This window comes from Mizuhopecten yessoensis, unplaced genomic scaffold, assembly GCF_002113885.1.
Source record: "Mizuhopecten yessoensis strain PY_sf001 unplaced genomic scaffold, ASM211388v2 scaffold716181, whole genome shotgun sequence".
NCBI lineage: Eukaryota > Metazoa > Mollusca > Bivalvia > Pectinida > Pectinidae > Mizuhopecten > Mizuhopecten yessoensis.
The window spans coordinates 241,060-255,346 of NW_018479988.1; the positions used below are offsets into that span (position 1 = coordinate 241,060).

The 14,287-nt window shown below is 37.0% G+C and overlaps 1 protein-coding gene across 6 annotated transcripts in view; it reads left to right on the plus strand.

Annotated features, from left to right (window-relative positions):
• Positions 1-14,049, plus strand: part of LOC110441973 (hexokinase-1-like) — a 62,034-nt gene extending 47,985 nt beyond the window's left edge. For 4 of the 6 annotated variants that reach the window (XM_021485306.1, XM_021485307.1, XM_021485302.1 and 1 more), the window contains exons 2-12: positions 4,848-5,010; positions 5,150-5,289; positions 5,616-5,831; positions 6,990-7,089; positions 7,506-7,585; positions 8,151-8,263; positions 8,655-8,810; positions 9,088-9,111; positions 11,756-11,895; positions 12,503-12,639; positions 13,797-14,049. In XM_021485306.1, the coding sequence (XP_021340981.1) occupies positions 4,848-5,010; positions 5,150-5,289; positions 5,616-5,831; positions 6,990-7,089; positions 7,506-7,585; positions 8,151-8,263; positions 8,655-8,810; positions 9,088-9,111; positions 11,756-11,895; positions 12,503-12,639; positions 13,797-13,943 (1,416 nt within the window). In that variant the 3' untranslated portion in view covers positions 13,944-14,049. Of the gene's footprint in view, positions 1-3,489; positions 3,721-4,847; positions 5,011-5,149; positions 5,290-5,615; positions 5,832-6,989; positions 7,090-7,505; positions 7,586-8,150; positions 8,264-8,654; positions 8,811-9,087; positions 9,112-11,755; positions 11,896-12,502; positions 12,640-13,796 lie in introns of those variants that run through there. The other 2 variants (XM_021485304.1, XM_021485303.1) reach the window with 2 other exon arrangements.
• Positions 14,050-14,287: the final 238 nt, after the last annotated feature.

Sequence of the window (14,287 nt, forward strand, 5' to 3'; positions counted from 1 at the left end):
AAACCTACTGATAGACACCCCAGCCATATTTACTTACACAGAGGTCTCAAACCTAATGATAGATGCCCCAGTCATATTTACTTACCCAGGGGTCTCAACCCTACTGAAAGCCGCCCCAGCCATATTTAATTACTCAGAGGTCTCAACCCTCCTGATAGACGCCCCAGCCATATTAACTTACTCAGAGGCCTTAAACCTACTGATAGACGCCCCAGCCATATTTACTTAATAAGAGGTCTCAAACCTACAGATAGACCCCCCAGCCATATTTACTTAATAAGAGGTCTCAAACCTACGGATAGCCGTCCCAGCCATATTTAGTTACTCAGAGGTCTCAAATCTTCTGATAGACGTCCCAGCGATATTTACTTACTCAGACGACTCAAACCTACTGATAGATGTCCCAGCCATATTTACTTCCTCAGAGGTCTCAACCCTCCTGATAGATGCCCCAGCCATATTTACTTACTCAGAGATATTGCAAACTTATTTACTGTCGGGGGACGTCAAAGCCATATTTACTTCCTCAGAGTTCTAAACCCTACTGATAGACGCCCCAGCCATATTTAATTACTCAGAGGTCTCAAAACTACTGTTAGACGTCCCAGCCATATTAACTTACTCAGAGATCTTAAACCTACTGATAGCCGCCCCAGCCATATTTACTTCCTCAGAGTCCTCAACCCTACTTAAAGACGCCAAAGCCATATTTACTTACTAAGAGGTCTCAAACCTACGGATAGACCCCCCAGCCATATTTCCTTCCTCAGAGGTCTAAAATTTTCTGAAAGCCGCCCCAGCCATATTTAATTACTCAGAGGTCTCAACCCTACCGACAGACCTCCCAGCCATATTTACTTAATAAGAGGTCTCAAACCTACGGATAGCCGTCCCAGCCATATTAACTTACTCAGAGATCTTAAACCTACTGATAGACACCCCAGCCATATTTACTTAATAAGAGGTCTCAAACCTACAGATAGACCCCCCAGCCATATTTCCTTACTCAGAGGTCACAACCCTACTGATCGACGCCCCAGCCATATTAACTTACTCAGAGATCTTAAACCTACTGATAGCCGTCCCAGCCATATTTAGTTACTCAGAGGTCTCAAATCTACTGATAGACGTCCCAGCGATATTTACTTACTCAGAGGACCAAATTTAAATCATATTAACTCGCAAAGAAATCTAAAGGCTATATTAATAACATCTCTGTTGATTGAAATCTTTACATCACAGCTACAGCCTTTATAATGATTCTCTAAAATGAAAAAATAGCATCCGCCCCAGCCATATTTACTTCCTCAGAGCTCTTAAACCTACTGATAGCCGTCCCAGCCATATTAACTTACTCAGAGATCTTAAACCTACTGATAGACACCCCAGCCATATTTACTTAATAAGAGGTCTCAAACCTACAGATAGACCCCCCAGCCATATTTACTTGCTCAGAGGTCTCAAACCCACTGATCGACGTCCCAGCCCTATTTACGTACACAGAGGTCTCAAATCTACTCTGAGACGGCGCAGCCATATTTACGTACACAGAGGTCTCAAACCTAATGATAGATGCCCCAGTCATATTTACTTACTCAGACGACTCAAACCTACTGATAGCCGCCCCAGCCATATTTACTTGCTCAGAGTTCTCAACCCTTCTGATAGACTTCCCAGCCATATTTACTTGCTCAGAGGTCTCAAACCTCCTGATAGCCGCCCCAGCCATATTTACTTGCTCAGAGGTCTCAAACCCACTGATCGACGTCCCAGCCATATTTCCTTACTCAGAGGTCTTTACCCTACTGATAGACGTCAAAGCCATATTTACTTCCCCAGAGGTCTCAAACCTACTTATAGACGTCCCAGCCATATTTGCTTACTCAGAGGTCTCTAACCTACTGATAGACGTCCCACCCATATTTACTTACTCAGACGACTCAAACCTACTGATAGTCGTCCCAGCCATATTTACTTACCCCGAGGTCTCAAACCTACTTATTGATGTCCCAGTCATATTTACTTACTCTGAGGTCTCAAACCTACAGATAGACCCCCCAGCCATATTCATTTACTCAGAGGTCTCAACCCTCCTGATAGATGCCCCAGCCATATTTACTTACTCAGAGGTCCAAATTTAAATCATATTAACTCGCAAAGAAATCCAAAGGCTATATTAATAACATCTCTGTTGATTGAAATCTTTACATCACAGCTACAGCCTTTATAATGATTCTCTAAAATGAAAAAATAGCATAACATCTGTGAATTAAAGGTGCATGTGTAGAAAACACATCTTTTTATGTATTACAATAACATCTCTATAAGATTGAAGGTCACCTTCTCTGTGCTGTTAATATATGGAGATTGAGATGGTTGTTATATATTATGGATATATTACCTAACCACATTATAAATTATGCTATATATGTGACTCAAGTAACAAAGAATTTCCTTGATAAGTTCCATATGTTATAAGAAATGATAACAGGATTGCTAACAAATACCTGTAGTGTGAAAAATGTATTGCGTAAGAGTGTGGCTATTCTGGGCAGCGATGCTGTCCAAGAACTTGCTTTCACAGATTTGCAATTATCATCAGACGAAATTAAACACATGTGAGGAACTCTTATCTTGATGATTTTTGTGTTAGAATTACGTCTGGCATACCTGGTACATGTAATGTGCTATATATAGAAATACACATTATGAGGCTCAGCATGACGAAGAATATGTATCATAATTTTATTTTAAAAGTTGGTTGTGATATCTCTATGTCCTGCCAGTACATGCCACTTAAGTGGTAGATGTGTGTGTAGTAACTGAGGCTAGTGTAGCACACACACACACACATACAGGATTACACACACAGGGTCCTGTACTACATTATGACCTTGCTGTTGTAGCTGTAACCCAGTCAGACATCAATAATTAGAGGGCATCAGTCATCTCGATGTATATGGGGAGGATTACTGTAACTGCAGGCTTGTCTCACACAGGAAGTTTATATGACCGGCACTCTGCAATCAATAGCTGTACTTTTCCATGGGAATCTGATTATTGTATACCTAGTAGCCAGTATAATTAGGAGACACTGGAGACCAAGTACCTAGGCTGTACTAGACCAAATACCTAGGCTGTACTAGACCAAGTACCTAGGCTGTACTAGAACAAGTAGCTTTAGACCACATTTTGTCAGTAGTATGTTGTGGTATACAGTTGTGGATAAGTAAAAAGCTGTGGACTACCCTATACAAGTGGGACAAGGCGGTGTGGAATCTTGACTGCATGCCTGTGTACACAAGTGTGTGTTCCTGATGTGATAGGTATTGATCCCACTATCAGACACTGAGGATGGATTTATAATTATTTGTAGTGTCTGGGTCTGATGAGTCTTTCATCATACATCACATGCAGATTAGTTGTTCCTGACCAAGTATTTGTGACAGAGTCTGACGAAATCCATGCTAGAACTTGCTAATTTTGGCTAAGTTGTGTTGCCTATAAGAGCTGACAAGGTTTGTGTTGGAGCTGGAGAGGTTTTAGAGTTGTGGTACATGACCTTGACTGACCCTGGCTGCTGTTATGAATGGCACTGGTGTTAATTGCCAAGATGGCAGCACCAAGGAGTGCCACAGAGATGGTAGCATCAAATGTCAAAGGGATGGCAGTAAGAAATATCATCGGAGGAAGGGTTCGAAAAAGTGTGAACCAAACACTGTGAGTGATAGCAAGGTTAAATGGTTATTGTGTACTGGCAGCCATGTTGTTATGTTTCACCCACATACTAGTAGTGAACCCTGCCAGACTTTGGTATGGAACATTCCATTAGAATAATCAGGAAAGATAGCTATAGTGGAGTGTTGTATGTCTGTAGCATGTGGCATGTGTAACACCATGTAAAAAACTAACTCTTTGATTGTTAAGTTTTATAAACATATACTGTCTTAACTAGTTACTATTACACGTATGTCAGAGAGTCTATAGCTGCCTGGGTTGTGGAATATAGCCTGTTAAACGTGTGTTATTGGTTTGTTGTGTAGTGAAGACTACATTAGCTCCGCTATTTTGGTATAAGATCACTTATTTAAGGTTCACATATCTGACACAGTGGTACCCTCGCCTTGTGGGGCATTACATGTACATCTGTAGGTTTTGTACCCTCAGCTTGTCAGGCCATGTGTATATATGTCTGTTTTTTCTGCTCTTGTGATCTACACAATATCTACATGCTCCACTTTGGGAAAAGTCCTGTTAGCTTTACCTTACCTTATACACCCACCATCTGTGATGATTCATTTATATTAAAGTTACATGGACAGTGTGATACGATTCATGAAAATCATCCAAACACAAGGTGCATTGGCATACCCTTTAAACTAGACTTATAGGCATAATACCAAAATGTAATGACAAATTATTCTAATTTCTCACTGTTTTCTGACTAAACAACTAGCTTGTGAGTGCATGTACATAAGTGATGTCAGTCCATTACCTGTATGTAGTTATGATATAGGATACACTGTTATAGACAGCTGTTATGCCATGGGTAGATAACATTTTCTTTGATTCTCAGTCAATAACCATGACAATTGTTTCTTTGGGCATTATCAACTCATCACCCCTCGGCCCCAGGAGAAACACAGAAAAGAATCAGGGGCACATACCGTAATCTTCATTAGAAGCAAGCACATATTCCAGAATAATTTCTTTAGACAGTAAAAAATGTCCATTATATCCAACACCGCCTGTATATTAATGTCAGCAGTCAGTACAGTAAGTGTGCCATTCAATGAGTTCGAAAATTTATCAACATCCATAATAATTAATATGTTTAAATTTTTCAGATCGAGAACATTGTGCGTCCTTTCATCCTGTCCGATGATGACTATAAAGAGATCATGCAGCGCATGCGACAAAAGTTTGACGAAGGCCTCGGGAAAGAAACAAACCCTACTGCCTCTGTGAAAATGTTCACCACCTATGTCCGAGGTGTACCGGACGGCTCAGGTAAGATAGCAAACGTCTCACAGATATGTACTTTTATAATCCACCGTTTATCTATCAACCATGATTATGATTTAAAGTCAGTTCATTCTTTTCATTATACAGAAAGTGCTAATACAGAAAACATTTTTTTTCTCTACAGAAAATGGAGAATTTCTCGCTCTTGATCTCGGAGGTACCAACTTCCGTGTCCTGCTTATCTCCCTTGACGGACAGGAAGTGAAGATGGAAAGTAAGATCTTCCTGATTCCCCAACAGATTATGTTGGGCAGTGGCATTCAGGTAAAGAAAATTACTATATTGAAAACTGTTATTAAAACTGAACTGTATTAATCTAAAAAGAAACTTTAGTTTCATGCTTTCTTTTGGAATGACCATGAATTAAACAGTCGTTTAACACATTACCAGAATGTACAAAAGCATTTAACCTCCCCATCATGTGATCAATTTAATTCAATGAGATACTCCTTTACACAGATGAGGTACAATAATACTTGAGGTCAAATGAAATGTGTGTAATTGGTGTACTCACTGTATCATCAATGTGATGTATTAGAAGGAATAATTACAATGTTAAAGATTGAAAATCTTCTTTTTGCTTGTTTCAGCTCTTTGATCACATTGCAGAATGTATATTCAAATTCATGAAGGAACACAACATTATCCATAAGAAAATTCCACTTGGGTTCACATTTTCTTTCCCATGTAAACAACTGGGGCTCAACAAGGCTATACTGGCTCACTGGACTAAGGGCTTCAAGTGTGAGGGTGTGGAGGGGGAGGACATTGTACGCCTGCTTCACGAGGCTATACAGAGGAGAGGGGTAAGTTGTAGGGTATGGTCAGGGGCGGGGATGAAAGGGTCAGGACATTGTTTGCCTGCTTTACGAGGCTATATATACAGAGGAGAGGGATAAGTTATTGTACACCTGCCTCACGAGGCTATACAGAGGAAAGTGTTGTAGGGTATGGTCAGGGATGGGGGTGAAAGGTACGTCTGCTTCATAGGCTTAAAAGAGAACAGAGGCAAGTTGTAGGGTATGGTCAGGGGTGGGGTTGGAAGGGTCAGGACATTTCACGCCTGCTTCACGAGGCTATACAGTCGAGAGGAGGGGTAAGTTATAGGGTATGGTCAGGGTTGGGGGTAGAAGGGTCAGGACATTGTACCCCTGCTTCATGAGGTTATACAATGGAGAGGGAGGGGTAAGTTATAGGGTATGGTCAGGGTTGGGGGTAGAAGGGTCAGGACATTGTACCCTTGCTTTACGAGGCTATACAGAGGAAAGGGAGGGGTAAGTTATAGGGTATGGTCAGGGTTGGGGGTAGAAGGGTCAGGACATTGTACCCTTGCTTTACGAGGCTATACAGAGGAGAGGGAGGGGTAAGTTATAGGGTATGGTCAGGGTTGGGGGTGGAAGGGTCAGGACATTGTACCCTTGCTTTACGAGGCTATACAGAGGAGAGGGAGGGGTAAGTTATAGGGAATGGTCAGGGTTGGGGGTGGAAGGGTCAGGACATTGTACCCCTGCTTCATGAGGCTATACAATGGAGAGGGAGGGGTAAGTTATAGGGTATGGTCAGGGGTGGGGGTAGAAGGGTCAGGACATTGTACCCCTGCTTCATGAGGCTATACAATGGAGAAGGGTTAGTTGTCGAGTATGGTCTGTAGAAGAATAAAATTGTTTTGTAATACAATGTACATGATTTAATTAAATTGATCTTAATGAAATGTCATACAATGAAATATAGCTATGATGCCTATTCTTCAGGCAAATTGACACATTTACAGTGAAACGATACATATACCCCAGGGTATATACATTCCACTTTCATCAAATTCTGCGCCCTGTTGGCCAGTCTTTTTCACTGGAACATTGGAGCCAAAGTCTCTAACCTATGTAGCGTCTTCTCCAATGTTGTATGAATGCCTTATGTCTTGTTATTATATGTATACATGTTTGTTGTTTACCTCGTAATTACAGGACATTGAAGTGGAATGTTTGGCCGTCATTAATGACACAGTTGGAGCTCTTATGTCCTGTGCCCATAGCAACAGGAAATGTGCTGTGGGCCTGATTCTGGGTAAGTCACCATCAACTAATATCATTGGTCAAATGAAAAAATAAACTGTTTGATCAATGTCATGTCCAGTTTGAACATATCACTCCTTAGGTGATTTTCCAATTTTAATCTTTAGTTAACTGGAAGATTCCAGTGTTTTAACATATATATGTAAGTAGATGAATGGCTGTTGCCTAGCAATAGATTCAGCCTGCTAATTGTAATGTAATATTAGTATGAAGTTGGGTCTAATTGAATCGTAGGGATAAAAAGCCAGGTATTCAGCTAGTTTCATGTTGATGGATGTACAACTTTTTACTTACCCAGTAATTTTTCTTAAAAAAAAAGAAGATAAAAAACACCATTCAAATTTGAATTGTATATCTTTTATATGTACGCCTAAAAACAGTTCTGACTCGTACATTTTGTTGCTACAGGTACTGGAACTAATGCATGTTATATCGAAAAGATTGATAATGTGGAATTATGGGATGGGGACGACGAGGAACCACGTGAGGTAAGTTCTGTTATTAGATAATAAAGTAAAAATATGGACCTGTGTCTGGAAAAGAGACATCTGTTTAATTGTTTACTGCCCTCGTACCCGAGTCTGTGTCAGGAAAAGAGACATCTGTTTAATTGTTAACTGCCCTCAGACCCGAGTCTGTGTCAGGAAAAGAGACATCTGTTTAATTGTTTACTGCCCTCGTACCCGAGTCTGTGTCAGGAAAAGACTAGGTTAGAATAAGTTATAAGACATAATGAAGTTTCAGATGTAAAGTTACTTCATAAATCCTGGATTTGTAAGATCTTACATGATTTAGATTCATACAGGAGTCTTCCTTGCCTACATGTATAAGAAAGAGGTGATCTCACAAAACATTTTGTTAGCAAAAACATTTATAACAGTTGCAAAAATGTTTACACCAGTCTCAAATGGTATCTTCATGCACAGGTACCAATCACAACCTATGTTGCTACAGTAAAGTTACTATAGAAACCTATAGGAAACATAAATGATGACCGGTACCTAGTGTGACGTCATGCTCATTTACAACTGTGTTTATCTTCCCTGTTACTAGGTGATGATCAACACAGAATGGGGGGCATTTGGTGATGACGGAGCTCTTGACTTTATCAAAACTGATTACGACAGAAAAGTCGACAAAACTTCTATCAATGCTGGTAAACAGACGTAAGTATTCTCTCTCTTTCAAAGGAGAGTAAAATACTAATAAAAAAAATTCTTATGTCTATACGTGTATAGTAATATTAATTCATAATAGGTTATGTATGATTTTAAGGAAAAGACTGGTATATCCTACTCTTCTCTTCGAAGTAAATATACTTCATTCACAACTGTGTACTATCTGATATTTTGTATATATTTAAACTACTGTTTCAAAAATGAAATAATCTGACATTGAAATGATTTTGATAATCCTTTCAAATAATGAAAGAAGGAGATTTTGAGGGATTTGTATTTGAGAGATAATCATACAAAGTAATTGTATAAGTTTGATGTTTGTTATAACTATCCTGATCTTGTCTTTGATAGTGGCATGATCTTCATTGTTAATTCACAGGTACGAGAAAATGATCTCCGGTATGTACATGGGAGAGATTGTCCGACTCCTACTGGAGAAGCTCCGAAAGGGTGGTCATCTATTTGGGGGAAAGGGTTCTGAAGAGATGTCAACAAGGGGTCGATTCTACACCAAATATGTGTCAGAAATTGAGAGGTAAGTGATAGACAACTTTTGTTTTGTTATACATTCAGTTTGTTCAAAGTTAAACATTAGATGTGTTGACCTTGACCTTCATTTTATATTATTTTGTATTATTGGTTCAGCACTACAATTTTCTTTTCAACACAAAACTTTGAATATATAGTGGAGAATTTGACCTTTCATGAAATAGAGACTTATATTTTATATGGCTGTAAGTTTCTTCATAATATTTAAAACAAGTTTTTTTGGCAAAGTTGTAAACATTAAAATGTTTTGATTTTAAATAAAGGGACATGAGAAATAGAATGACGGGGTAAGTGTATCACGATCTGACTGGCTGTGTTCACTTTGCTGGTTCACACTGATTGGTTAAGCCACTCTCAAAACCACTCTCAAAGGAAATCTGTGTGGGTTGACTTAACATATTTGACTTTTGCTGATATTTAAAACAAATAATCTCCAAACCATCTTCCATATTCTTTTGCTAAAATATTTTTCTTTAAATTCTGTCAATTAAGTCACTTAAGGATGTATTCTTCTGAGGTTTCAATCATGTTCAAGTCTCGTTTTGATCTGGTGTAATGGGTTTTTGTAATATTTAACAAATTATGATCAAGTTTATTAGCAAACACACATCTGAAAAATATGTCAATAAACTAGATGCCTGTTGTTTGTAGAACTTTTTTTACAAGAATTAAAAAAAAATACCAATTTGGTGGCCATATTTCTTGCACTTCAAAAAAGGCCAAAATTTCACCTTTTTTGACACTTGATTGATCACTTAAATTGTCATTGTGTCGCCATTTTTAATTGTAGCAAGTTCAATTTTGCTGTACAACTTTATAATGTTTAATAGGATAAAAAGGTAAAAAATAACACAAATGGTAATGGGACAAAAAAAGAAGCACACATACCCCCCATTTTTGTGGATGTTTTAGGAAGAGAAACACATTTTCTTTTGATTCATTAAATATTAAAAAAAGTTTAATAGCAGAACTGTTTATATCATTCAAGCGTTTAATCTGCAAAAAATGTTGCATTTTCTACTATGCCTTTTTTGCATTTTCTACTATGCCTATACTATTTTCTACTCCTTTTTCCAAAAATCCATATAAGAAAAAAAAAGTTTAATACAGGATTTTTTTTACTTCTCAGAGGTGTACATCCTTAATATTTATTTGTATACATGTTTTATAAAAATAAATAATGTGAGAGAGAAAAAAGAGAAATTTAGCATTATAGTTTTTATTAAACAATAATGAAAAGACTTTCAATGGATAGCCTACAGAATCAGTTTATGGATTAACCTTTGAACTGTAGTTTAATATATCCTGGGTCAAGGAGAGGTCAAACTCCACATTCAAACTAGTTTAGATAACCTTTCACATACAGTTGTTTTCTGTGTTTTTTTGGTTCCTAATTATTTTGACCTATTTCCTAATTATTTTGACCTATTTCCTAATTATTTTGACCTATTTGTAACACATTCAGTTTTACTTTAGATAATGAGCTTAATGAAGTCTGCTAAAATAGTGCTATTGGTTGGCATTTAACTGCTCATAGAAGCTTGATTTAGTCAAGGTTAAATATTTGTTAGTTACAGGTTATATAAATGCTAAAAAAGAGGGAGACCTCACCCCAGGTTCATGAAGCTATACACATCTAAATGTTTCCCATTACAATGCGGTATGACATACTGTATGGGGGTTTACGCACATGTAGATACATATATATTTCACTAAATTCCAACTGATATACAAGAAAAGAGAAAAAACTTGTGAAAGAATATCACATGCAGGTATATTATTGTGCCCTGTGTATTGTGCTTAGGTGTAAATGTGTGTCTTTCTGTTTTATTTCTGTGCAATTTTTGTTTTTTATTCTTTTTGCTGTGTTAACTTTATTTCAATTAGATAAGTAGAACATTTGGATTAGCATTGTCAGTTGAGTATATAGGGATGGGTAATTCAAGGAGAAGGATTAAGGATAACTCATTCATACTTTTTGTTCTCTACTTGGGTAAAGGTATAACTGAAATATATAGGGATTGGTAATTCAAGGATAAGGATTAAGGATCACTCATTCATACTTTTTGTTCTCTATTTAGGTAAAGGTGTAACTGAAATATATAGGGATTGTATATTTAAGAAATTATCTTAAGCATATATATAGTAGAACACGTAAGAAGGTCAAGAAAATAATTTCAGCCTAAGCTAGATGTTTTTCCAGCATTTTGAAACCCGAAGTAGTAATTATTGAATCAAATATTTAGTAAACTAAACCATATTTTTGCAGATTAATCACTAAATGTGTAAATGAGTAAGGCACTTTTTAGAGACTGGATTATGGAATGATTAAGTTTATTGCATATTTCGTTGAGCTCAATTATATCTGAGGTTTGATGTGTAGTAATAGTACTATGCTCTGGTCCTTTACCAGATTATTATCAGAATGGGACTGGTCTGGTGGTAGGGCTTGGCCATACTTTACTTCCTGTATCAAAACTACTTCCCTATCTATCCATTCAGTTTAAATACATTTCTTATAATTTTTTAGTTGTTTTTTTGCAATATTTTTAATAAATATCGTCTCTGACATTTTAAGTTTTGGAAGCTTTTTAGTACTTCGTTATTTTTAGTACTTCGTCATTTCAGCGATAAACATTTTACATGCACTTTATTTAATTTGATAGATAAATAAATATTAAAGTGATTAGGATACTCTTGGTCACTTTTGATCCCTGAAACGCAGCGTGCAATGAAGTATTTTCATTCTATTGGAAAAAAGCTAGGTTCCCTTTTACATTTCTCCATAACAAATTAAATATCTTGTGTGAGGGACTGAACATGCAGACATTTTAACTATAGGTTAACTTATGACATGAGGAATAAAACTAACAGTTACGAAACCCCTTATGATGAAGGAGAAATTATATTTGTTGTTGTTGTGTTTTTCAGTGACGTTGATGAACACTTTAAGAATACGAAGCAAGTGTTTGAGGAGTTGAACATTGAGAAGTATACAGATGAAGACTGTCGTATCGCACAATACGTGTGCTCACTTATATCTACACGGGCGGCTTATTTGGCTGCTGCAGGTCAGTATGATTAGTCAATTAAGGAACAGATCGTACCTAGAATAAATTCTGCATCACATGGAGGCACGGTAGTCTAGTGGTAGGACGCCGGGCTCATGACCGAAGGGTTGCATGTTCGGGTCACAGCACTGTGTTGTATCTTTGAGCAAAATTCTTTACTACGCTTGTTCCAGTCAACTCAGCTGTAAATGAGTACGTGGTTGGGTAGTGCTAGAATTGTAGAATGCTAGCTGTGAGCACCGGCTGTATGCTCCCCAGGGAGTTGAGAAAGATATTGGCTGGTTGTCAAGGCCCTATAACCATGGATACTAATTTGTGAACCGCTTTGATACGACCTACGAACTAGGTTGTGATAAAGCGGTATATAAGAACCTCAATTAATTATTATTCTTTAACAATCTCTACAAATTTAGCAAACATGAAAGCCAGATTACAAACAGTACATTTATTGATGAATTCATTTCTTTTAAAAAGTTTTGTGTTTTGTTAAATTTGTGTTGATAGATCTGTTGATAGATTTGTGTTGATAGATCTGTTGTTAGATTTGTGTTGACAGATCTGTTGTTAGATTTGTGTTGCTTTATACCAAGTTTTTGGCTGTTTACAGGCATCGGTTGTATACTAAACAAGATGCAGCGTCCTGAGGTTACAGTGGCTGTAGACGGATCCCTATACCGCTTCCACCCTCACTTTCACGATCTCATGGTGGAAAAACTCAACCAGATAGTAGACCCAGGAATCAAGGTGAGTTTTTAATAAATCCTTGTCAATGAGGCTGTAAACAACCTCTCGCAAATTCTCTTAGCAAACAAACATTATATGGACTTACGTATACGTAGTTCCAGGACAGCAGTGGTTTGTGGGAAGGAAGTCAGCCAAGCGTTTTATGTAAACAATACACTTCAACAATACGCATAAAATTGTAACTTTCAAAAATCAGGATTAATCCTTTATGATTTTTGAATAAGATCCTTTATACAAATGAAACAAAAAATGTTAAATGGAGCCCTAATTAAAACCATACAGCTAAATATGTAGAATATTTTTATCAATTATACAGTGTTAATTATAGATAAAGGACTAGGTATAGTTTGGGTGTGTTTTGGCCCCCAAATGCATCAAAATTCAAAACCTTTAAATAAACTTTAAAACAACTGTTTCTTTTATTTTAAAAACTTCCCAAACACTGTCTAAGTGTTCATGAAAATATTTATTTGTATTTCTGATTATCGTGCCATGGTAACAAGTTCAAATTTGCATAAATTAGAAAATAATTGAATATGACGTGAATTTTGTCATATTTTTTTTCTCCTGGAAACTGTAGAGCGTATGCTTGAACAAACTCAAAATCAAAGGATAATGTGAAGGCACCTGTAATTCATCTTTAGGAGAAATATAAAGTTTGTTCAAGAGTGCGCACTATGGTTACTAAGAGAAAAACTAGGCAAAAACCTGTCAAAATTTACTGAATATTCAAATTTCATTAATTTATGCAAATATTAACTGGTTACCATGGCAGCCATAATTGAAAACCTAAATAAATGTTTACATAATAATAACAGGGAAGTATTCAAAATTAAAGAAACAGTCATTTGAAAGTTCCAATGAAGATTTTAATTTTGATGGATTTGGGGGCCTAAAAAGGCCCAAACCATACATAGTCCAATGTTATATTGGGTATTTAAATACATCTTTTTTTGCACAGAAAAATCTTATCCTAATAATATTTGAATCAATAATCCTGTATATATTTAATAAATTTAAAATACACTACACTTTAATTATCTTCTGAATGAGCCTATGTGGTATTTTTCTCTCCTTTGTATGTATTAAAAATAAGTTGTTATATTCATGAGAAGGTGTTAAAAGGTTTTAATTATTTTCAACCTTTCACATTTCAGTTCAAATTAACGTTGTCACATGATGGTAGTGGAAAGGGTGCTGCCATAGTAACGGCTGTAGCACATCGGATACGACAGACCAAGAGTAGCAATCAGCTCGACCAGCTAGCAAAGGATGTACAGAAACAAAATCTAGAGGGACACTGACCACACCTGAATCTCAGTCACCAGAACTCTTCCTCACTGACTGATCCTATACAGTCACTATTATTTTTTGATCCTCCATAACAGTCAAACTGCCAAAAATCACACAGAAATGAGAAGAAAATGGAGAATATTAGAAGTAATTTACAAAACACATTGATTAGCTTTGTGACAGCAATAACTGTGATTTATGGACTTGGTCAGTGACTGGTTCTAGTTATGGATTAAATCCATCTTAGATATCTTAAAAGTGTCTGTCTTGCAAAACTTTGGGAAAAGGTCTGCCTCTTTCATACGTTTGAACCCAATGGATCAGTGCACCTGCCAATGGTATGATAGTGCATACT